The sequence below is a fragment of the Schistocerca cancellata genome, chromosome 2 (genome assembly GCF_023864275.1).
Source record: "Schistocerca cancellata isolate TAMUIC-IGC-003103 chromosome 2, iqSchCanc2.1, whole genome shotgun sequence".
NCBI classification, from domain to species: Eukaryota; Metazoa; Arthropoda; class Insecta; order Orthoptera; family Acrididae; genus Schistocerca; species Schistocerca cancellata.
Window position 1 is genome coordinate 447,966,515 of NC_064627.1, and position 22,912 is coordinate 447,989,426.

The 22,912-nt window shown below is 42.3% G+C and overlaps 1 protein-coding gene across 1 annotated transcript in view; it reads left to right on the forward strand.

Moving 5' to 3' along the window:
• The window catches only part of LOC126161939 (ATP-dependent RNA helicase DDX3X), a 171,368-nt gene that overhangs the window by 55,157 nt on the left and 93,299 nt on the right, over nt 1-22,912 (forward strand). Inside the window, exons 7-9 of the mRNA XM_049918114.1 lie at nt 3,086-3,211; nt 6,336-6,480; nt 18,814-18,961. Of these exons, the coding sequence (XP_049774071.1) occupies nt 3,086-3,211; nt 6,336-6,480; nt 18,814-18,961 (419 nt within the window). The remainder of the gene's footprint in view (nt 1-3,085; nt 3,212-6,335; nt 6,481-18,813; nt 18,962-22,912) is intronic.

Here is a 22,912-nt window from a genome sequence, read left to right on the forward strand (position 1 = left end):
TAGACTGTTGACCCCCTCATTCAAAGATTTGGACAGATTCAATGCTTCGATTGACACCAGTCCACCACAGAAGTACCTAGTACCTCTTTGAATGATGTAGGCTAAACTGACCCAGGCACAGTCGCCGAACATTTTGCTTTGCCTCTGTGTCTGAAAATTGTCAGGACGCCTTTTGTATCCTCAAACAGCAGATGGTGCAAATTCACTTACCTTTCACTACACATCACTTGCAGCCCTATAATGCTCCATTCAGTGAGTGGGACCTCAGTGCCCTTGCTATTAACTCAAGCAGGCTCCAGGGCCAGAATGCATCCACAGCCCAATGCTCAAACACTTATTAGTGGATTGCCAACGTTATGTCTTTGCCATTTTCAACTGCGTGGGTGTGGAGCAGAGGTGAGTTCCTGTCTCAGTGGTGAGCAAGTGTGATTGTCATAGTACTGAAAACAGGTAAACACCCCATTGAGATAGATGGCTATCACCCAATTAGTTTCACTAATGATCCTTGCAAGCTGCTACAACATATGGTGAATCCGTGGCTGTGTTTGTACCTTTGGCAGTTTTGTCTGCCTTGAGTCTACTATCTGGTCAGCTTTTGCCTTATATTAACGTCTTACAGCTGTCTTCTTTGACTTGCAAAAGGCTTATGACATCATGTGGCGTCACCACATCCCCGTTACCCTACGTCAATGGGGTCTCTGGGGCCTGTTTCCAGTTTTTGGCCAGAACTTTGTCATACTGTGCAGTCCAGATTGAAGTTGTTGCTTCCCCAGATGGAAGTTGATGCTTCCCACAGTACCACACACATGCAACAGAATGGGGTCCTGCAGGGCACTGTATTGAGTGTGCTCATTTTTCTAGTAGCTGAAAATGCTGTAGCTGCAGCTGTGGGGTTTACAGTGTCACCCTTCCTGTATACTAATGATTTTTGCATTTACTATTGCTCCTCAATTGTGGATGTTGGTGAACACTTGACAGCACAGTGCCATACAAAAGGCGCACTCCAGGGCTCTTGCCCATGGCTTGTGGTTTTCAGTAGCCAAGACATGCGCCGTGCACTTCTGTCACTATTGTACTGTCCATCCACACCCAGAACTATATCTCAATGGCCAGTTGCTCTGTGGTGTAGTCTTACCACTTTTTGTACTGGGCTTCAATGCAGAGTTGATCTGGCTTCCCCATCTTCTCCAACTGGCTTGTCACACCTTAATACTCTTTGTTGCATGAGTAACACCAGTTGGGGTGCAAATCACCCTACACTCTTGCATCTCTACAAAGCTCTGATCATGTCCCACCTTGATTATTTGGGGGGGGGGGGGGGGAGGTTCCTGTTGCCTGTTACAACCCAGGGGCCCATGGTTGCTCTTGCTCAGTGGTCCCATGTGGCTCCTAACCTTTCCACCTTTTTAATTCTTCTTATTCCTCTACATCTGTCATTGGTTTACTGTCTCATTGTTCTTCTCTTTCATAAGATTTTATCAATTTGTCAGTGTTATTAGTTTCATTATGGTAACGGATGCAGAGGGTGTGTCTCCTATTGCATAATGTCTCACGGGGTCCTACAGTTGCTTTCTGGGCAGGGCAACTCGCCCACCTCTCTCTCTCTCTCTCTCTCTCTCTCTCTCTCTCTCTCTCTCTCACACACACACACACACACACACACACACACACACACACACACACTTCTTACCTCTATCTCTTGGTTTTCTTGATTCTCAGACTGTCAGGTTTATCAGGATTTGTCTTTTGTATCCTTCCTCTGTTGGGACTGGTGATCTTGCGTTTGGTTGCGTTAATACCATCAGTCAATCCATCCATCCGGCATTAAGTATACCCTACACTTCCACTGCTTTTACTTAAATACATTGAAAAAAAGAGTAGACTAGTTATGAATGTGGATGAAACGTGCTAAGATACTTAAAATTTCAGCAAAACACTGTTTTCAGTATTTGTTAAAAAAATTAAGGGGCAGCAATGGATAATAAAGAAAATACAATCAGTGAACAAAACAACTCTTTCGGAAGTTGAAGGAAGACAAAATATAGCAATACATAGCAAATGCATTGAAACTCTTTAGTGTTCAGAACACCCTGAAAGAACCATGGAATGCCCATATTAAAGTAGTAGTTCACAAAACAAGATCCTTAGTTACCAAAGACTTCACAGAATACTTGATTTGGACATATGATGTGCATCAAAGACGGGTAGTCTTCCAGAAGTCTTTTCAAAGATAAAATTCAAAGGTAATAGTGCTAGAAGCAATACATAGTGATAGAAAAATTTGATGAAATGATAGGTTTTCCAAGCAGCCCAAGACACAGTGTTTACAATGATTACCTTGTAAGTGGAAGACAATAAGGGTTTGTGTTAGTAGATTGTTGTTAAATAACTGCCAAAAATTATAATTTCTTTTTTCAAAAAAAGATAAGCCTTGTTGATAAATGCATTTACGAAACTGAAATGTTGACGAAATATTTGCTCTGCTCTTAACCTCCATAAGATCTGCAAGAATATTTTAGGAGGGGGAGGGGGGTTGTTTGACCAAAACTGCTGTCATTTTGCTGAGTGAACATTGTTGTACTTCATAAATATTTCTGTTAAATGTTGTACTTAATTAAAAAATGGACAAATCCTTGATAATCTTCAATGTTAAAACTTAAAATTGGTAAAATACCAGATAATGTTATACCAAAGACACAAAACTGAAGTTCTTTTGTTTGCTTTGACTAGTATTCAAATTACAGCGGCTCAGGCATCCATTTGAATCTAACAACTAAACTCTGTCAATGAGGGGTTTTAGACAGAAGTCAGTTAATCATGTAACAGTCTTGGATCTTCTCGTTACCAGAGAATTATCACTATTTTGAAACTACTCTAGTGGTCTCGTGAGGGATACCCAGCATCAGCTTTTCATATAACCCGTCGCTAAATGAGCTAATATTAAATATAACTGTTACCTTTTCTTTGTGTCCAAGGAGGCCCGGTCTGTTACGTGTAAGCTATATTCATTATTCATAAATTCCCTTAAGTTTCAAGTATATTTAATATGTTTGTTCAATAAGTTTAACCTTTTATTATATTTTAGGTATGGAGGTGCAAACGTTAGTGAGCAAGTGAGAGACCTGGAGAAAGAATGTCATTTATTGGTTGCTACGCCTGGGCGCCTTGTAGATATGCTTGAAAGAGGAAAAATAGGGCTTGATAACTGCAGGTTAGTATGAAGTAACACAATCGCTTGGGGGAGAGTGCCAAATATGTAAAAACAATTAACACTTACTGAGTAAAAGTGTGCGTAATTGAGATCGTCTTCATTTGTTGTAACAAAATTTCACATCTGAATGTTGTCAAAGGGAGTTTCTTGATATGTTGATAAAATGCAGCTGGTATTGTTTTTTACATAGTCATAAATTTGATTGCTTCTCAGAAACTGGCCCATGTGATTGTTCCACTAATTTTTAGCTTCTGTTGATGTTGTTTTATTGGTTCCTTGTATGTTTGGCTTTGTTAATTGGAAATTTCCTGCCTTTAATAAATTTTGTTTTGATTACTACTTCAATTTATTTGTAGTGAATTTCTCAATCTCTTGGTTTTTTGTAGGCCAGTTATTTGAATAACAGATGAGCGATAGGAATGAGGTTATACCGTGTACCCCCTCCCAAGGAAACACATTAACAACTTCTTTCATTTCCCAGACGAAACAAACATGAAATTACGTGAAACGAACTCTTGATTTCATTTACGTGTTTTCATTTTCCAAATCTGTGTTCTACTTCCCTTGCTGATTATTATATATGTTTAATGGGATTCACTTGGCTTTATTTTATTGGTGTGTCTTATTTAATGCCATTTATTAAGTTATTAGCTTATGTAGACTATAGTTGTTGATGTATTTGACTTTGTTTTTAGCCTTCAAATCAATTAATCTTTTTCTCATCACTTAGTGTGCAGATAACATCATATTATGGCGCTTGTGGGAAATGCAAGGGGTGTAATATTAAGTCATACTAGTTACATTGATTTTTCACAGTGTATAACTTACATTTCAGGCTCCCGCAAATGCCTGTCATGTCTGTAAGTGTCGTAATTTATGCTGTGACCACTCGGTGGTAGTAGCAGTAAAAATTGTTTTTGTAACCTTTGTCTCGTTTTTTAGCCACTAGGTGATAGTAGAGTTCTGTTTCATGTGTTTTGGGCGCTTTTGTGTTGAAAATGATCAATGAAGAGGAGAAACATTTACAGAAAATAATTTACAAAGTCCTTGGTGAGTCTATAGATGTTGAAAATGATATACTTGGTGACTGTTCAGGTAACTCATCACCCGAGAACTGTAGTAATTCTAGACTTTTTTGAAGATGAATTGCTGCATATGTTTATCATATTAATTCCACCGATTGTATTGTTATGGATGGTTCTCTTGCAGGTAAATCAGGACATGAATTTGAGCATGTGACTCCACTTAGTGGAATGTTAGACTATGTATCTCTCCATGGTTCAATTTTTATCATGCTGCATTCCACTCGGAACACTGAATTTTGCTGTGATGTTGTGTTTATGTGTTTCTTTAGATTGAAATTGGCAGTGAAAAAGATTTAAACAGAAAGTCCACATGTTTTTGCTTATGTATGTGAAAACTAGAACTCCTTTAAAGTTTTTTCTGTGATGATTACTATGAAATTGAAGTTTCATCTGTATATTCATATTTAACACTAGCAATGTCAAAATGGTTGTACATGAAGTGGAAAGCCCAATAAATCTAAAAATGTTTTGGAATTCCAACTGCATGTGTATACATGCAAAGTCAAACTTCAAAAAGCCACACCTAATGGCAACTACCTGTTGTTGTTGTTGTTGTTGTTGTTGTTGTGGTCTTCAGTCCAGAGACTGATTTGATGCAGCTCTCCATGCTACTCTATCCTGTGCAAGGTTCTTCATCTCCCAATACCTACTGCAACCTGCATCCTTCTGAATCTGTTTAGTGTATTCATCTCTTGGTCTCTCTCTACAATTTTTACCCTCCACACTGCCCTCCAATACTAAATTGGCGATCCCTTGATATCTCAGAATATGCCCTACCAACCGATCCCTTCAGCTAGTAAAGTTGTGCCACAAATTTCTCTTCTCTCCAATTCTATTCAATACCTCCTCATTAGTTATGTGATCTACCCATCTAATCTTCAGCATTCTTCTGTAGCACCACATTTCAAAAGCTTCTATTCTCTTCTTGTGTAAACTATTTATCGTCCATATTTCACTTCCGTAAATGGCTACACTCCATACATACACTTTCAGAAACGACTTCCTGACACTTAGATCTATACTCGATGTTAACAAATTTCTCTTCTTCAGAAATGCTTTCCTTGCCATTGCCAGTCTACATTTTATATCCTCTCTACTTAGACCATCATCAGTTATTTTGCTCCCCAAATAGCAAAACTCCTTTACTACTTTAAGTGTCTCATTTCCTAATCTAATTCCCACAGCATCACCCAATTTAATTAGACTACATTCCATTATTCTCATTTTGCTTTTGTTGATGTTCATCTTATATCCTCCTTTCAAGACACCATCCATTCTGTTCAACTGCTCTTCCAAGTCCTCAGCTGTCTCTGACAGAATTACAATGGCATCGGTGAACCGCAAAGTTTTTATTTCTTCTCCATGGATTTTAATTCCTACTCCAAATTTTTCTTTTGTTTCCTTTACTTCTTGCTCAATATACAGATTGAATAACATCAGAGATAGGCTACAACCTTGTCTCACTCCCTTCCCAACCACTCGTTGCCGTTCATGCCCCTTGACTCTTATAACTGCCATCTGCTTTCTATACAAATTGTAAATAGCCTTTCGCTCCCTGTATTTTGCCTTTGCCACCTTCAGAATTTGAAAGAGAGTATTCCAGTCAAAATTGTCAAAAGCTTTCTCTAAGTCTACAAATGCTAGAAACGTAGGTTTGCTTTTCTTAAGCTTTCTTCTAAGGTAAGTCGTAGGGTCAGTATTGCCTCACGTGTTCCAACATTTCTACAGAATCCACACTGATCTTCCCCGAGGTTGGCTTCTACCAGTTTTTCCATTCGTCTGTAAAGAATTCGTGTTAGTATTTTGAAGCCGTGGCTTATTAAACTGATAGTTCGGTAATTTTCACATCTGTCAACACCTACTTTCTTTGGTATTTGAATTATTATATTCTTCTTAAAGTTTGAGGGTACCTATGAGATCATAACTGTAAATGTTAATACTGAAGCTCCCTGTTTTTTGTGCGTTTCCGCCTTGAAATTTCTGTCGCAATTTTATTTGTTAGTAAGGTAACAAATATGTTTGATTTTTTTCCTCCACAGGTTCTTAGTCCTTGATGAAGCAGATAGGATGTTAGATATGGGATTTGAACCGCAGATACGCCGTATTGTTGTTGATAACCAGATGCCTAAAACTGGAGATAGGCAGACGCTCATGTTTTCTGCCACATTTCCTAAAGAAATACAGGTATGATACTGTTTCACAGTTTAAATTTGTTAGACAAGAATGTATATATAGTGAAACCCCACTTTCACACTTTTCAAGGAACTTAAAAATGGTGTAAAATGTTAATGTTTTAAGCTGTAAAAGTTATGTATAGTGTACACCCCTTGCATTTTTGCACTCCACGTATGATACATGTACATAACAGGCATCAAAAGCCTTGTAAGGGACTTGTTTATTATCTAATAAAAGCCACTGATGTAACTGGAAACAACTGTCTGGGAAATAGAAACATTTGACTCAATTTTATACGTCATAATCGATGTTTTTGGAAGGCCTGCAGCTGTCATTCATCATCAAAACAATTAATTACTGCACTAGTTGTGTATTTTTTCATGCTTAGCACCAAACATTTAGAGAATTTTTTCTCGTTGTCAAGTGCGAATATGTACATAAGTATTTTGTGTGGTTTTCGAATATGTGTCAGTCTGTCTCTCGTGCACTGTTGCCATCTTTTTGAGGTTATCGGGTACTGTACCTCTTCAGTTATGTAGTAAACCACACAAGCGCAAATTATCACTCACACTGTTCGTGTAACATCACAAAAAATACATACAGAAACACTGCACTTAACAGCGAGATTAAATTCCCGAAACACATTTTGCTTAGAGTGAAAAAAATACGTAAACAGCGTTATGTTTACTCTAAAATGCAAAGTGAATGACTGTGTCAACTAGCACTACAAGTGGCCAAACGCCAAAACACGTGAAATATGGTTCGACAAAGGTGCCACGATGATCATAACAATCATGAAACTGCGTTTGTGCAGTAGACACAGTTTGGAAGTGGTTGCAATTGGTCATGATATCCTTAATCAAGCGAGCCTAGTTACTCCCGTCAGCCACCATGCCAAGTAGAGCTTAACAGTGGCGGGAGATACAGCATGAATTGTTACAATGTTTACACATTTTCTGGTGCAAATCTTATGAATAGAATGCCCTGGTGTCAGGAACTTAACCACATAATATTTGTAAACACCACGGGATGCCCAACAGTGTCATCTTTTTCTCCACAAAAATTTTCTCGTAATGCATAAATCGCGGGGAAATTATAAATATGTCGAGGCAAAATCGGGTGCAGGTTAACGTTGCAGACATAGGAAATCCAATGTGCAATAAAAAATGTCTTAAATGGTGGAAAAACATTAATTCCGGGAATATAAAAGTGGGGTTATACTGTACTTCCATATAGTCTTCGTTTGGAAAGAACACAAGTCGGATTAGAGGATGGTGTTTTCTTCCTGCAGTATTCCACTGGTTGTACAGTATTTTGCTGCAAAGGTAATTATGGTATGTTAATACATTTGAGTGCTTGTCTTGCAAATAATTTACTTGCCCTTCAGGAAAGTAAACCAGCAGCAATAGAAAAATTTGAGCAACAGAAGCTAGCTGACTGAATATATCACACACAGACTTTGTTACTAAAGCATTTTATTTATTAACTGAAAATGGAATTATCTGTGCCACAGAAAATAGATTATTGAATTATAATGTGAGTCAACTTCATTGCAATTTAGTTGTGGCTAATTGGTATCACTCACAGGGGTAAATGCTTGGATGTATATGTGTCTGTTGAATTACCTTTGAGTTGTATACACTGATGAGCCAAAACATTATGACCACTTTTCAAACACAGTGCAACATAGATTCTACTTGACATGGGTTCTAAAAGTTCTTGACAGTATGGCAGAAGTATGTGGCACCAGATGTCTACACAAACATCAAGCAGTTCCTGGGAATTAGGGGATGGTGGTTTATGGGCACACAGCTGGTGCCCGACATGTATTCCAGTGGGTACAAATCAGGCACATTTGCTTGCAAAGACATCTCTACTTTTTTGTTTACCACATGTGGGATCTCTCTGAGGTGCTGGCAGGTTCACTGAGCAAGTTCTACAATGGAACCACTCAGGGGTCAAGTACAAAAGCAATAAGGAAATCAGTGACAGTTTCCAATTTTTCACTGTCACAAGAAAGAGGAAGGATTTGTGGAAACTGACTTTAAGAATAAGACAATTTCAACAAGAAAAACAATTATGGATTATAAAACAAGAAAGAATAAGTAGTACATTAACAATGAATAGATGTGAATTCAAAAACTGACAAGCTAAAAGCAAAATAATACAATTAACTAAGTAAAATATGAAAGATAGACAGAAGTTAATAATGGGGATAGACAGATGAGGAAAAAACATGAATGTAATGAACACATTTCATATTGACATCTGTACTCCAGCTGATAAAATAAGTTGCTTTAATGAGAAGTAACCATAATTTGCACAGATGGGCCAAAACATTATAACCACTGCCCACCATGATATTGAATGTCTCCTGGCAGTGTAGCAGGCACTCAATGCAGTAAGGAAAAAATGTAAGTGGAAGAGACAGGAATGGGCTGCAAATGTGGAAATCCCCTGACATGATTAGTTTTGACAAAGGACGCATGGTGTGGCACTGTGGCGGCAAACCGGAATCTCAAACAGCGAAGCTGGGAACCTGTTGGTGCACTGCTGCTGTTAGCACCTATGGTTGAAGGATAGTGAAATAACGATTAGGCCGTATGGTACTCTACTAACAAGTCTCATCACAAAATGTACAGGTCAAAAGATCCCCCACTGTGTAATACAGGATAGGCAGCAATTGCGGCAGAGCCGAGACAGAGTACAATATGGGTGCAGGCACAATTGTTTCTAAGCACATCGTCCAAAGGCCATTGTTGAACATGGAGGTTCACATCACATGATCCCTACATGTTCCTGTCAGTTATGACTGCAATGGGTACATAATCAGAGTTTGACACCATGGATCAATAGAAACATGTCATCTGTCAAATGAATCGCATTCTTATTACACAAGGTGATGGCTGGATCCTTACACACTTTCATCCAGGCAAACGGCTGCACAAAACATGCACCATGCCACAGATGTGGGCCGGTGAGGACAAAATTATGCTATGGGGTACACTGACTTGGGTTTCCATGGGATCTGTGGTGGTAATCAACAGCATCATGACAGCAATAAATGACGCGAACATTATTGTGGATCACCTGCATTGCTTCATGCTTCAAGTCACCCCATGCAATGATGAAATCTTCCAGCAGGATAACAGTACATGTTGCAAGGCAAAAAGTGTGCTCCAGTGGTTTGATGGGCATTATTTTGCGTTCACACTTGAGAGACTCAAATCTTCTTTTATAGACGTGTTTTCTTCTTCTTCTTCTTCTTCTTCTTCTTCTTCTTCTTCTATAACAGAATCCTGGCTAGCATGTTACACACTTGCCTTTAATCAGAGGTAATTCATAGTTGTGTAGTTCTTATCAGCTTTGTGTAAACATTCTGTCAACCTCCAGATTTCATTGTCATTAAAGAGGAGGAAAAATACTTTCATTTGAAGTCAGTTGTCTTCTCACTTACCGATATGCTGATGAACTGCAAAATTATCTGTTACTGAAATGTTTCAGAACAAGAAATAAACAAGACTGTAATGAATATTATCATAAACTACCTTTTATGCAGCTAATTTGTTTAAAAAAAAATTATCACAGTGTATTAAAATGTATACAAACCACTGCATGTAATGTTGGGATGAAAATATACAATACTATCATGGAGGTTGAGAATAACAATAAACTGTCTACTTTATGCAGAAGTAGACCTCATGAAATTACTGCCACCAGGTTTATGGATTTCAACCTTGAAAGGTTTTAGCATTGTGTTTGCTCCATTTCACACATTTACATAAAGATGTAACATAATTATTGTAGACAGTATTTTAAAATTATACTTTGTCACAATTGCACGTGCAATTTTGAGAGAGCGCGCGCGCGCCACACACACACACACACACACACACACACACACACACACACACACACACACACACACACACACACACACACAGATTTCCAGGTATAAATGTTTTTGGACTGGGAAGAAGTTTGTACATTACACCTTTTTCTGCTTACTTTCGCCAGTCATTATGACAACTCTTTCAATAATATAATACGTTCCTACAGTCAATGATTACTATTGTGGTTGAAGCATAGTAATTGTTTCAAATGCTGATTGGAGCACTGTTGCCAAATGTATTTGGAGGTAAATACTGACTCTCATTCAGTAGATAAGACATGAGTATTAAACAATATAGAGGAGTTCTGAACAGAGCTATATTTCTGAATTAACAAGGCAATGCTCCAATCCAACATGTTGAAACCTACAATAAAATTTTTCACATAGGAAGAATACAACAAAAGAAATGCACTGTCAACATTAAAGCATGTAAGATGCTCTGCGAGGATTTTTATTTTTTTATTTTAGTGATTCGCTTTAGCCGCAATAACTGGTTTGTGCGGCCATTCTTGTCTAGAGTGAATCTGCAAACAAGCACATGCAGCCATGAGAAGAGAACGTAATGCCATGTAGTCCAAAGCACACACAAGCAAATCTGAAAGAAAAACATGCAGGTTTCAAAGCCGCCGACTCCAAGGCGTGTTACTCAGAATTTCCATCCATATTGGCAATAATAGGTGACAATGGGCTTCCCATCATAACTGTCTGTCTGTTCATAGTACTGGTCATTGAATAAAAAGTAATTGGAGGTTGACATCTGTCGAAATAGGTTCATTATTCAGCATCAAACCACCCTCAGTCAACCATAATGAATGGGAAAGAGGAACACAAGTGAAGAGAGAGACCACATCAAAACTTACTAGATTGTCAATCAAATGCTTTCCCTCAAATAGACACCCCCCTGCGGGTCCGGGGTAAGAATAGGCCCGAGGTATTCCTGCCTGTCGTAAGAGGCGACTAAAAGGAGTTTCAACCGTTTCGGCCCTCCATGTGATGGTCCCCCTTGGGGTTTGACCTCCATTTTTCAAAATTCTACAGAAGTACGAGCCTTTTGGGGAAGGACGCCTTACGTGGTGTATCACTGGTCCTCAGTGCACTAAGACCTTGGCACTAAGACCTTGGCACTCAGCATTGTAACGGCATTGTAACCACACCCACTATTCCTCAAATTGGGCCTAAACGCCTGATGAGTTGCACAAGTTACACCCATAGTGCGTCCCCATCTGCACCTACGATCATGATGGACTTTCCATGGCACCCGAAATACAGCATGGTAGCCAGCCCGTTGTGGTGGGGTCGTCATTTACCCTCCAGGTTGTAGCCCCCTGACAACACAGGGATCGTACTGCTGATACCTGAGCTGCACCCTCCACACGCCGGCCAAGGAGTAGATGCCCGTCTCCTTGGGGCATCGGGACTCCCGGCAATGGTCATCCTGCCAGGTGGCCCTTGTTGAGGCTGGGTGGCGCCTGTGGGGAGAGCCCCTGGTCGGAGTGGGTGGTATCGGGACGTACGTTTCACAGATGAAACGTCAACATGTATCAGGTCGCTCTGCGGCCGAGTCTTTTAAAAAGAAAAGTACCGTCTCCGGTTCTGGTTCTCCTGCCCTTTCCCCCTTGGCCACTTCCTGGGAGGAAGGACAGGCCCGCCGGCTTGGGGCGAAGTACTTCCCCTGCTATTTGGTCTGTTCTCGAACTGATGGGGGGACATTCGCCACCTCCAAGCCCATGTTCTTTGTTCAGCATATCGAGGACATCTTCGGGGAAATCGAGGCTCTCAGCAAGATGCGTTCAGGGTCCGTTCTTATAAAGACCACCTCCGCCACACAGTCGGCGGTGCTCCAGGCGTGCGACCGACTAGGGGACATCCCAGTGTCCATTGTCCCGCATCTGGCACTGAATAGGACACAGGGGGTTATTTTTCATCGGGACCTCCTGCTGCAATCTGATGAGGAGCTCAGGGCCAACCTGGAGAGCCGAGGCGTGCATTTTGTCTGGCAAGTTCAGTGCGGCCCCAAAGACCTTCGCATCGACACCGGAGCCTTTATCCTCGCCTTCGAGGGGGACGTTCTCCCGGAGAAGGTATAGGTGATGTGCTACCGGTGCGACGTGCGACCTTACGTCCCGCCTCCTATGCGCTGCTTTCGGTGTTTGCACTTTGGGCACATGTCGTCACGATGTGAGGCTGAGCCCCTTTGTGGCGATTGCGGACGTCCTCTTCGTCAGGAACATACATGCACCCCACCACCTCGGAGCGTCAATTGTCCTGGCATCCACTCGCCTAGATCTTTAGACTGCCCCGCGTATCAGAAGGAGAAGAAGATTCAAGAATTAAAAACTTTGGGTCGTCTCTCTTATTCTGAGGCCAGGAAGAAGTATGACCGCCTCCATCCCGTGACGTTGACAACTTCGTTTGCCTCAGTCGTGTCCACTCCTTCCACAGTATCCTGCCCCCCCCTCCACCTCCTCACCCCATCCGGGGTCTATGCCTCCGCCTCCCAAATCCCTCCCTTCCAAATCCTCCTCCCTCACGGCCCCTGCCCCCTCTGCCCCAGGGGCCACCCTTCCTCCTCCTCCCCTTCCGCCGCCTGAGAAGCGATCCTCTTCTCAGGCGTCCATCGGGGAAACATTCCGGACCCCAGCTTCCGAGGTCCGGCGTTCCAAAACAGACCCCGCGCGTGAGGACCTTCTTCAGTTCCAGCCCACCATCCCCATGCCTCATCGGACTTCCAAGAAGGCCTCCAAGAAGAAATCTTATCCCCCTCTCCACTCCGGTGCGTTTAGTCTGACGCTCCATCCGTGAGTCGCTACTCCCGGCCGTCCTCAGTTTCGCCAGGACGCTCTGCTGCCAGGCGCTCAGCTGGCCTCTCGTCGGCGAGTGATGCTGCCCCTCCTACGCAACCCGGGAAAGCGGCCGCCGCTGGCGACGACTTGATGGAACAGGATCCGTCTCCCGCCGGTTGTAGCGTTGTTCCCTCGAAACCTGGCCCTCCGTGGCCGTCGTGGTGACCAGTTCTTCACCCGTTTCGTTCCCCCTCTTTTCTGACTAGCAATGGCTTTGTTACATTGGAACATAAGAGGTATTCGATCTAATTGGGAGGAATTAAAACTGCTCCTCCGCCTGCACTGTCCGCTCGTCCTTGGTCTCCAGGAAACCAAGTTGCGCCCAACTGACCGTATTGCTTTTACCCACTATACCTCGGAGCGGTCTGACCTCCCCTCTGTTGACGGTATTCCAGCTCATGTTGGGGTCATGTTGCTCGTTCGGGACGATGTCTATTACCATCCCATCCCATTGACCACCCCACTCCAAGCAATAGCTGTCCGTATTACTCTTTCTGCCTTTACTTTTTCTGTTTGTACCGTCTACACTCCATCGTCATCCGCAGTTAGTCGGGCTGACATTGATGCACCTGATTGTTCAGCTTCCTCCGCCGTTTTTATTGTTTGGCGACTTCAATGCCCATCATCCCCTTTGGGGCTCTCCTGCATCCTGTCAGAGAGGCTCCCTCTTGGCGGATGTCTTCAACCATCTCAATCTTGTCTGCCTCAATACTGGCGCCCTGACTTTTCTCTCGGACTGTACTCATACCTACTCCCACTTGGACCTCTCGATCTGTTCTACCACTCTTGCCCGTCGGTTCGAGTGGTATGTCCTTTCTGACACCTATTCGAGCGACCACTTCCCCTGTGTCGTTCGTCTCCTGCACCACACCCCATCCCCACGTCCTTAGAGCTGGAACATACCGAAAGCTGACTGGGGACTTTACTCCTCCCTGGCAGCCTTTCCGGTCCACGATTTTCTCAGTTGTGACAGTCAGGTTGAATACCTCACGGCTGTTACCATCAATGCTGCCGAATGTTCCATTCCTCGTACTGCCTCTTCTTCACGTCTTGTTTCCATCCCCTGGTGGAATGAGCCTTGTTGAGACACTATCCGTGCTCGAGGATGTGCTTTATGCACCTTTCGCTGCCATCCTACGCTGGCGAATTGTATTGGATACAAACGACTCCGAGCGCAATGCCGTAGAGTCATCAAAGACAGCAAAAAAGCTTGTTGGGCCTCTTTCACCAGCTCCTTTAACAGTTTTACTCCCTCTTCTGTCGTCTGGGGTGGCCTGTGCCGGCTGTCGGGCATTAAGGCCCACTCCTCGGTACCTTGCCTGACTTCAGGTAATGAGGTCCTTGTTGATCCTGTGGATATCTCCAACGCCTTTGGCTGCTTTTTCGCGGAGGTCTCAAGCTCCGCCCATTACCACCCTGCCTTCCTTCCCTGGAAAGAGGCAGACGAGGCTCGGCGACCTTCCTTCCACTCGCTGAATCTGGAAAATTATAATGCCCCCTTTACTATGCGGGAACTTGAATGTGCACTTGCACTGTCCCGATCCTCTGCTCCGGGACCAGATGCCATTCACGTTCAGATGTTGGCACACCTTTCTCCGGCAGGCAAAAGCTTCCTTCTTCGTACCTACAATTGCGTCTGGACCGAAGGTCAAGTCCCCATGTGTTGGCGTGACGCCGTCGTAGTTTCTATACCCAAACCCGGGAAGGATAGACACCTTCCTTCTAGTTACCGCCCCAGTTCTCTTACAAGCTGTGTGTGTGTAAGGTGATGGAGCACATGGTTAACACTCGGTTAGTTTGGATTCTTGAATCTCGACGGCTACTTACCAGTGTTCAATGCGGCTTTCGTCACTGCCGCTCCGCTGTTGACCACCTTGTGACCTTGTCGACATTCATCATGAACAACTTTTTGCGAAAGCGCCACACGGTCGCCGTGTTCTTCGATTTGGAAAAGGCTTATGATGCCTGTTGGAGAGGAGGTATCCTCCGCACTATGCACAGGTGGGGTCTACGCGGTTGCCTGCCCCTTTTTATTGATTCCTTTTTAACAGATCGAAAGTTTAGGGTACGTGTGGGTTCCGTATTGTCCGACGTCTTCCTCCAGGAGAACGGAGTGCCTCAGGGCTCCGTCTCGAGCGTAGCCCTTTTTGCCATAGCGATCAATCCAATTATGGATTGCATTCCACCTAATGTCTCAGGCTCTCTTTTTGTCGATGACTTCGCGATCTACTGCAGTGCCCAGCGAACATGCCTCCTGGAGCGCTGCCTTCAGCATTGTCTAGACAGCCTATACTCATGGAGTGTGCCAAATGGCTTCTGGTTCTCTGAAGAGAAGACGGTTTGCATCAACTTTTGGCGATATAAAGCGTTCCTTCCGCCATCCTTACATCTCGGTCCCGTTGTTCTCCCATTCGTGGAAACAACTAAGTTTCTAGGGCTCACACTGGACAGGAAACTTTGTTGGTCTCCGCATGTCTCTTATTTGGCTGCCTGTTGTACACGTTCCCTTAATGTCCTCAGAGTTCTTAGTGATTCATCTTGGGGAGCAGATCGCACTGTCCTGCTTCGCTTGTATCGGTCCATAGTCCGATCAAAGTTGTATTATGGGAGCCTCGTCTACTCGTCTGCTCGGCAATCCCTCTTACGCCGTCTCAACTCCATCCACCATAGGGGGTTACGTCTTGCAACCGGAGCTTTCTACACTAGTCCCGTCGAGAGTCTTTATGCTGAAGTTGCCGAATTACCATTGACCTACCGGTGCAACGTACTGCTTTATTGGTATGCTTGCCGGCTGTTGTCAATGCCCGACCACCCCTCTTATCAGTCCTCCTTCGCCGATTCTCTCGACTGTCAGTATGGGTTGTATGTGTGTGTCCGACACCACCTTGGCTCCAGGCTCCGGTTCATGTTTATCTCGACCTCAGCTCGCTCCCGAAGGAGGGTACTACGGCTGCAGTGTATTGCTCACGGTTTGTCGAACTTTGTGCGCGACTTGCCAGTCACACCTTTATTTACACTGATGGCTCCAAAACTGACGATGGTGTCGGCTGTGCCTTTGTCGTCGGGGCTATGACCTTTAAATACCGGCTCCTCGACCAATGTTCCAGCTTTACGGCCGAGCTTTTTGCTCTCCATCAGGCCGTTCAGTTTGCCCGCCGCCACCGCCATTCATCGTATGTACTCTGCTGCGATTCACTCAGTGCTCTTCAGAGCCTTGGAGCTCCATATCTGGTCCATCCCTTGGTGCAACGGATCCAGCAGTCCCTCCATTCCTTTGCTGAGGGTGGTTCTCCTGTCAGCTTTCTGTGGGTTCCCGGTCATGTAGGAGTGCCTGGGAATGAGGCTGCTGATGCTGCAGCCAAGGCTGCAGTCCTCCTGCCTCGGCCAGCCTCCCATTGTGTCACGTCATCTGACGTTAGTAGGGTTGTTTGTAAGAGGCTTGTGTCCTTGTGGTGGGATACTTGGTCCTCACTTCAAGGAAACAAGCTCCGGGCAGTAAAAACGTTCCCAACTGCTTGGACAGCCTCCTCTCGACCATCTCGGTGAGAAGAGGTCCTTCTGACCAGGTTGCGGATTGGGCATTGCCGGTTTAGCCACCGCTACCTGCTCTCCGGTGACCCAGCCCCGCAGTGCCGTTGTGGTCATGCATTAACAGTGCGCCATGTTTTATTGTTGTGTCCCCATTTTAGTCAATCTCGTGTTGTCATGTGTCTGCCATCTACTTTACAGGATATTTTAGCGGATGACGCTCGAGCAGCTGCTCGTGTTCTTCGTTTCATTACTTTGACTGGATTGTCCCAAGACATCTAACTCTTTCACTTATTTTATCTGTATCTTTGTAAGAACTTTCTGGTGTCCCCCCCCCCCCCCACCCTCCCCTTGTGTTTTACTAGATTCTATGCGCTCTACCAATTGTGACTGGGCGCTAATGACCTCAGTAGTTGAGTGCCCTTAACCCCCCCCCCCCCCCCCCAAAAAAAACAAAAAAAAAAAAAAAAAAAAAAACTAAAATAGACACAAGAAATCCATTGAGTTCTTAATGTGGTGCTCACATTGACATACTATAGGGCTCAACAGGGAAGTAAAGTGTTGCGCTAGTCAATACGTTGGAGCAGCAATGTTTCGCAATCAAAGAGGAACCCCTTTCTTGTGGAACTTACGGATGTTATATAATCCGAGGAGGAACAGCACAATAAGAATAGAGACTCTTGGTCTCCTGTGATAAGGAACTTTGTTTTAGAAGGCTGTTCGGCATTCTCTCAACACTTTTTGTGGGGCCAGCACCAATCCTCCGATACACTGAATCAGACAGTTCACACTGCATCTGTTGAATATAATCCTGCTTGTCCGAAACAACGGTAGCATTGCCCTTGCATTTCTGAATTCAACCCACCTGAATATTTTTTCATGATCAGGATGGAAAAGGATAGCTGTCTTCCCTTTCTTGATGTATTGGTCAGGAGGAAGATGGATGGTATGTTGGACATGCTGTTGTAGAAAGCCTGCTCACACAGACTTACATATGTGGGCTAACAGTTGTCACCATCTGACTCAATGTGAAGGGGTACTTTGTATCTTGTTTCACAGAGTCCATGTAATCTCGGAACCTGAGTTTTTCAGTTAATAATAATGAGGTGGCTCCAAAGTCTACAGCAATTTTACCTTATTCTGGGAGTATTTAGAACAGCATTGGTCGTATTTTGCGGAAATATGATAAGTGTATTTTTCGATCACCATTAAGATCAAGGCCCATTTAGGTTCCGTAAAATGATCATCTTGGTTTGCATAAGGTGGATGTCTACTGTATTCCTTGCAGTCGTGGCATATCATATATTGGTTAGAGTATCAGTACTGTTGAGGACCAGTGTACAGGCATAAGCGGCACTGACATCTTAAACTGCCGAGCAAATTCACCATTGCAGAACACTGTCTTGGCACCGGTCATCCTATGGAGTATAACAACATAGATTCTGGAATGCACTTCTAGCTACAGGGATAGTGTTATTAAGGAATCTTTGAAATTAATTTAGTAAGTAACCTTATAAATAGAGATGGTGGTTTCTGTTTAAATTCTGTGTGAAATTCTGCTCTCTGTTGTCAAAAAAACAGAGGGTCAGAGTTCATGCTACCCCACTCGTTGATACTTGTTGATTATTACTTTCACTATCGATAACTTCTAATGTAAGTCATCTTTGGTTGGTGGTGGCACTAGTGTGCGTGTGCATGTGCGCATGTTATCGACGTAGTCACCTGGCTGCATTTAACAAGTGATTTGAACACAGTTAGTTACCTTGACAGGACAGGTTAAAATAGGTAATTGCATTAAAGAGCAATGTATGGCCTACACTTAAAGGGTTTTACAAATAAATTGCCAGCGTCGCATAAGAATGGCAGTTGTTGCCAGCATCGCATAAGAATGGCAATTGAACCCATTCCTTTTAATTTACCTTGGCAGTCCATCTTTAGGATAGAGCTAACCACCTCTGCTTGTCACACTTCTCCCTCAGGCTCTGAAGAAAATGAGAACACACAATGTTTGAATCTCAATTTTAGAAGATAAATAACCGCAAAGTTGGTTTAAAACATTTAATTTTTTTTCTTTTCTAGATGCTTGCCCGGGATTTCCTGGACAATTACATTTTCCTAGCAGTTGGTCGCGTTGGTTCTACATCTGAAAACATTACCCAAAAAATTTATTGGGTTGCGGAAAATGACAAGCGCTCATTCTTGCTAGATTTACTGAGTGTACCATCAGGTAACATGCAAAATTTTCTATTTATAATAAATGCTTTTTCTAGTGATATTTAGTGAATTTAAGTTGTATTTGGATCCCTTTTATTACAGTTACTGTTTGAAAGCATTGTCTGCGAGTTCCACCTCCCACATTTCTTTGAACTTGCATTCCCACTGAAAACATTAACCATACGGGGGAACTCTAGAGCAAACAGCTGGATCACAAAGGGAAAAAGGGTTTCATGCCAGCCTCACCTGTACGCGCATACTATAAAAAGTACTCCAAAATATTAAGAAAAGTAATTAAAGCAGCAAAAATAATGCATAATGATGAAATCATTTATAATTCAGCTAATAAATCAAAGGCTATGTGGAGTGTTATAAAAAAAGAATGTGGAGAATGCAGACAGCCTTGCAAAAATATAACACTATCACATAAAAATAAAAAAGTAACAAACCCCTTGGAAGTAGCCAACACATTTAACAACTTCTTCACAGGTGTTGCTGATAATATGTTACAATCAAACTTGAAGAGCACCCAGGCAAATGAATATAAAATAAGTGCATGTAGAGGATCAATGTACATCAGTTCTGTTTCACAAGATGAAGTAGCTAAAGCAATAAAAGGACTAAAAAATTCCAAATCAGCAGGTATTGATGGTATACCTGCAACAATGTTAAAGAAGAGCGCATCAAACCTAATTGAAGTACTCACACACTTATGCGACTGCTCACTTCAGGCAGGCACATTCCCCGATGTGTTGAAAACAGGAACAGTTATTCCTGTATATAAGAAAGGGGATAAAGACAATGTAAATAACTGTAGACCGATCACAATTTCCTCCTGCATCTCTTAAAGTACTGGAAAAAGTTATGTATGAGAAACTTATGAAATTTATAAATAAAAACAGCATCCTATGTAATGAACAACATGGATTCAGAAATAACAGGTCAACGACAACTGCTGTCTGTGAGTGCATCAATTCCATCCTAAACCTGGTGGACAAAAAACGGGAAACAATAGGAGTCTTTATTGACTTGTCAAAAGCTTTTGACATGGTGGACCATAAAATTCTGCTATCAAAGCTAGAAAGATATGGTATTTGAGGTCTGTCCAACAAGTGGATCAGTTCCTTCCTGAATAATCGTATACAAGCAGGTGCATCAAGCACACAAATATTGAACTAAAAACTGTATCTAATCACTTAGCTGACTATAAATAAATTAAATGTGGTGTACCCCAAGGATCAGTATTGGGACCCCTTCTGGTTTGATCTAAGCTTAAATGTTGATGCACACAAAACAATCATATTTGCAGATGACACCACGATTCTACTAAAAGGAGACGACGATGAACAGTTGCAGCAGACAGTAAACATGGTCACGAAACAACTTAGCAGCTGGGCACAGAATAATCAGCTTGTAATAAACAGTAAGAAAACCATTGCTCTAAAATTCCACAATGTTCCTAACAACGACATGTTTATCCCATCAGTCTCTATCAATGACAAACCAGTTGGTAACAATACTGAAACCAAATTCTTAGGACTTTCGCTGCAGAGTAACATCAGATGGAATAAGCATATTGAATATCTCAATGCAGAACTGAGCAAAACATGTTACCTTCTTTGTTAATTAAAATCATGCTGTAGTGAGAAAACAGTATTGAATGCATATCATGCGTACTTTCATTCTCGTCTTAGATATGGGGTCACCTTCTGGGGAAACTCTAAAACAGCTAATTGCACTTTTAAACTACAAAAAAGGGGCCATTACAATTTTGTTTGGATGCAAGCCTAGAGACTCTTGTAAACCCCTGTTTAAGAAATCTGGTATTCATCCATTACCATGTGTATACATTATGACTGCAAAAAAACTGTGATATACACGAGCACTTTACCAGACAAACGAGAAACTTACATATGACTCAAATCAGCACAGCACTGTGCCAAAAAGGTACTTTTCACATGGGAGTTACGCTTTATAACAAACTTCCTGAAAACATAAAAGCTATCACTGAGGTCAATACATTTGGAAAATCTCTAAGCATCACTGCTTTTACTCCATTGAAGAATATTTAAATTTATGAAATGTGTTATATAAATACTTACATGTAAAGTGTATTATTGTAACCTTAAATATGTATGCCTTGAAATGACTTTCAGCCTGTATTTTTATAACTTGACTTGTCCAATGTCTTATGCATAAGCTGCTATGTAGACAACAGGACCAATAAAAAATACAATACAATACACACATATGATTCCTTTTGAGAGTTACTAGGTTAAATTTCAAAATTTAATTATCTGTTAATTCAAAAATGAATGTTAGAATTCAGCAACTAGTAACTGAATCCTCATGTTAACAGTAATTACGTTCTTAATTAACGGTTGCAGATGTATAAAGTATGTACTTAGTGACTGAATTCAGATGTGACTGACTGCAAATGGTAGCCTCACCAGCCTTTCTCTCAGTACTGCCCCGTCCTTTTCGTCGCCACTATTCTGTTCCTTCCCTCCTCACTACCACAAACTTACCCACCCTCTCACTGCACACCACCCTTTTTTTCCGCCTGTTGATCCCACTCACAGCCTTAGTTTTTTTTGCCCATCGCACCCAACCCTCAGCCCATGTTTTTCCACACTTCACACCCAACACCAGCCCACCTTTTTCCACCCTTAACACCCAATCTCAGCCCTCATTTTTCTGGCCGTCCCGTGCACCCCCGTCATATGTTTTCTCCGCCCATCTCGTGTACCTTTCACCTTGGCAGTCCATCTTTAGCATAGACGTGACCTTCTCTCACTTCTCTCGTGGGGGGTCTGAAGAAAATGAGAACACACAATTTTAGAAGATCCATCATCACAAAGTTGGACTACAACATTTAACCATTTTTTTCTTCTGTAGGTGCTTGCCTGGGATTTTCTGACAGTTAAATTTTTTGCCGTTTTTCTGTCCATTCTGTTTTTATTTTCTGGCAGTGTCACGCACTTCTGGCCGTGCAGCGCGGCTCACATTTTTCTGGCGCGGCGCAGAGGCTCCAAATTGAAAATATTTTTTTTTTTTGGGGGGGGGGGCAAGAATCATTTTATTAGGTACTACATTTGACAGATAACTTTTGAGTTTCCATCTACATGTTTGACACTCCAAACCAGTCCTATTTGCAGATGACACCAGTGTATTGATTGAAGGTGGAAATAGAAAGACTCTTAGGCTGTATGCTGAAGTCACAAATGAAGAGATTTCAGAGTGGTTTGTGAGGAATAAGCTGCTGACTATACCACTCCACACACAGCAAAATTAAAAATCCATTAAAACCATATATTTATTTGGAAAACCAAAAAAATTGAGACTGAAACAAAATTGCTTCGTTTACTTAAGACAATCTGAAATGGAATTCCCACATCACATTCTTAAATTCTAAGCTATCTAAAATGACCTATGCAATGAGAATTATATGGAACACCACAAGTGCTGAAGGAGAGAGGTGTATTATGCACGCATACTTTCCCTTTTGAGTTATCATATTCTTGGGAAATTCCCCTCACAGCATAACAACCTTCAAGAAACAAAAAAAGATTGTGAGGATAATGAAAAATGCAAACAGCTGAAAATCATGCAAACTAAGATTGGCTGACGACTAGCCACTACCCCTCGACTCACTGAAATGTCAATCACAATGTCATTTCTGTCGGAGTATAGATCAATAGTAGTACAAAACAAATACATAAATAAAGTTGAAGAAACATACCTTAATTTTTGATGGCATGTGTACTCCTCCTCAGATCATTCCTGCATATGAACTAGTCACATATGGCATCAAGGTCGCGTTTCATTGATTCATCTCTGTGGGCATTGAGAAGGGCGCTGGCATTAAGATGATCCTGCAACATTATAGAACAAAGATACGTTTTCACCCTCCGCAGACAAGAAAAAGATCGCTCAGTGATGCAGGATGTTACCGGAATCGTCA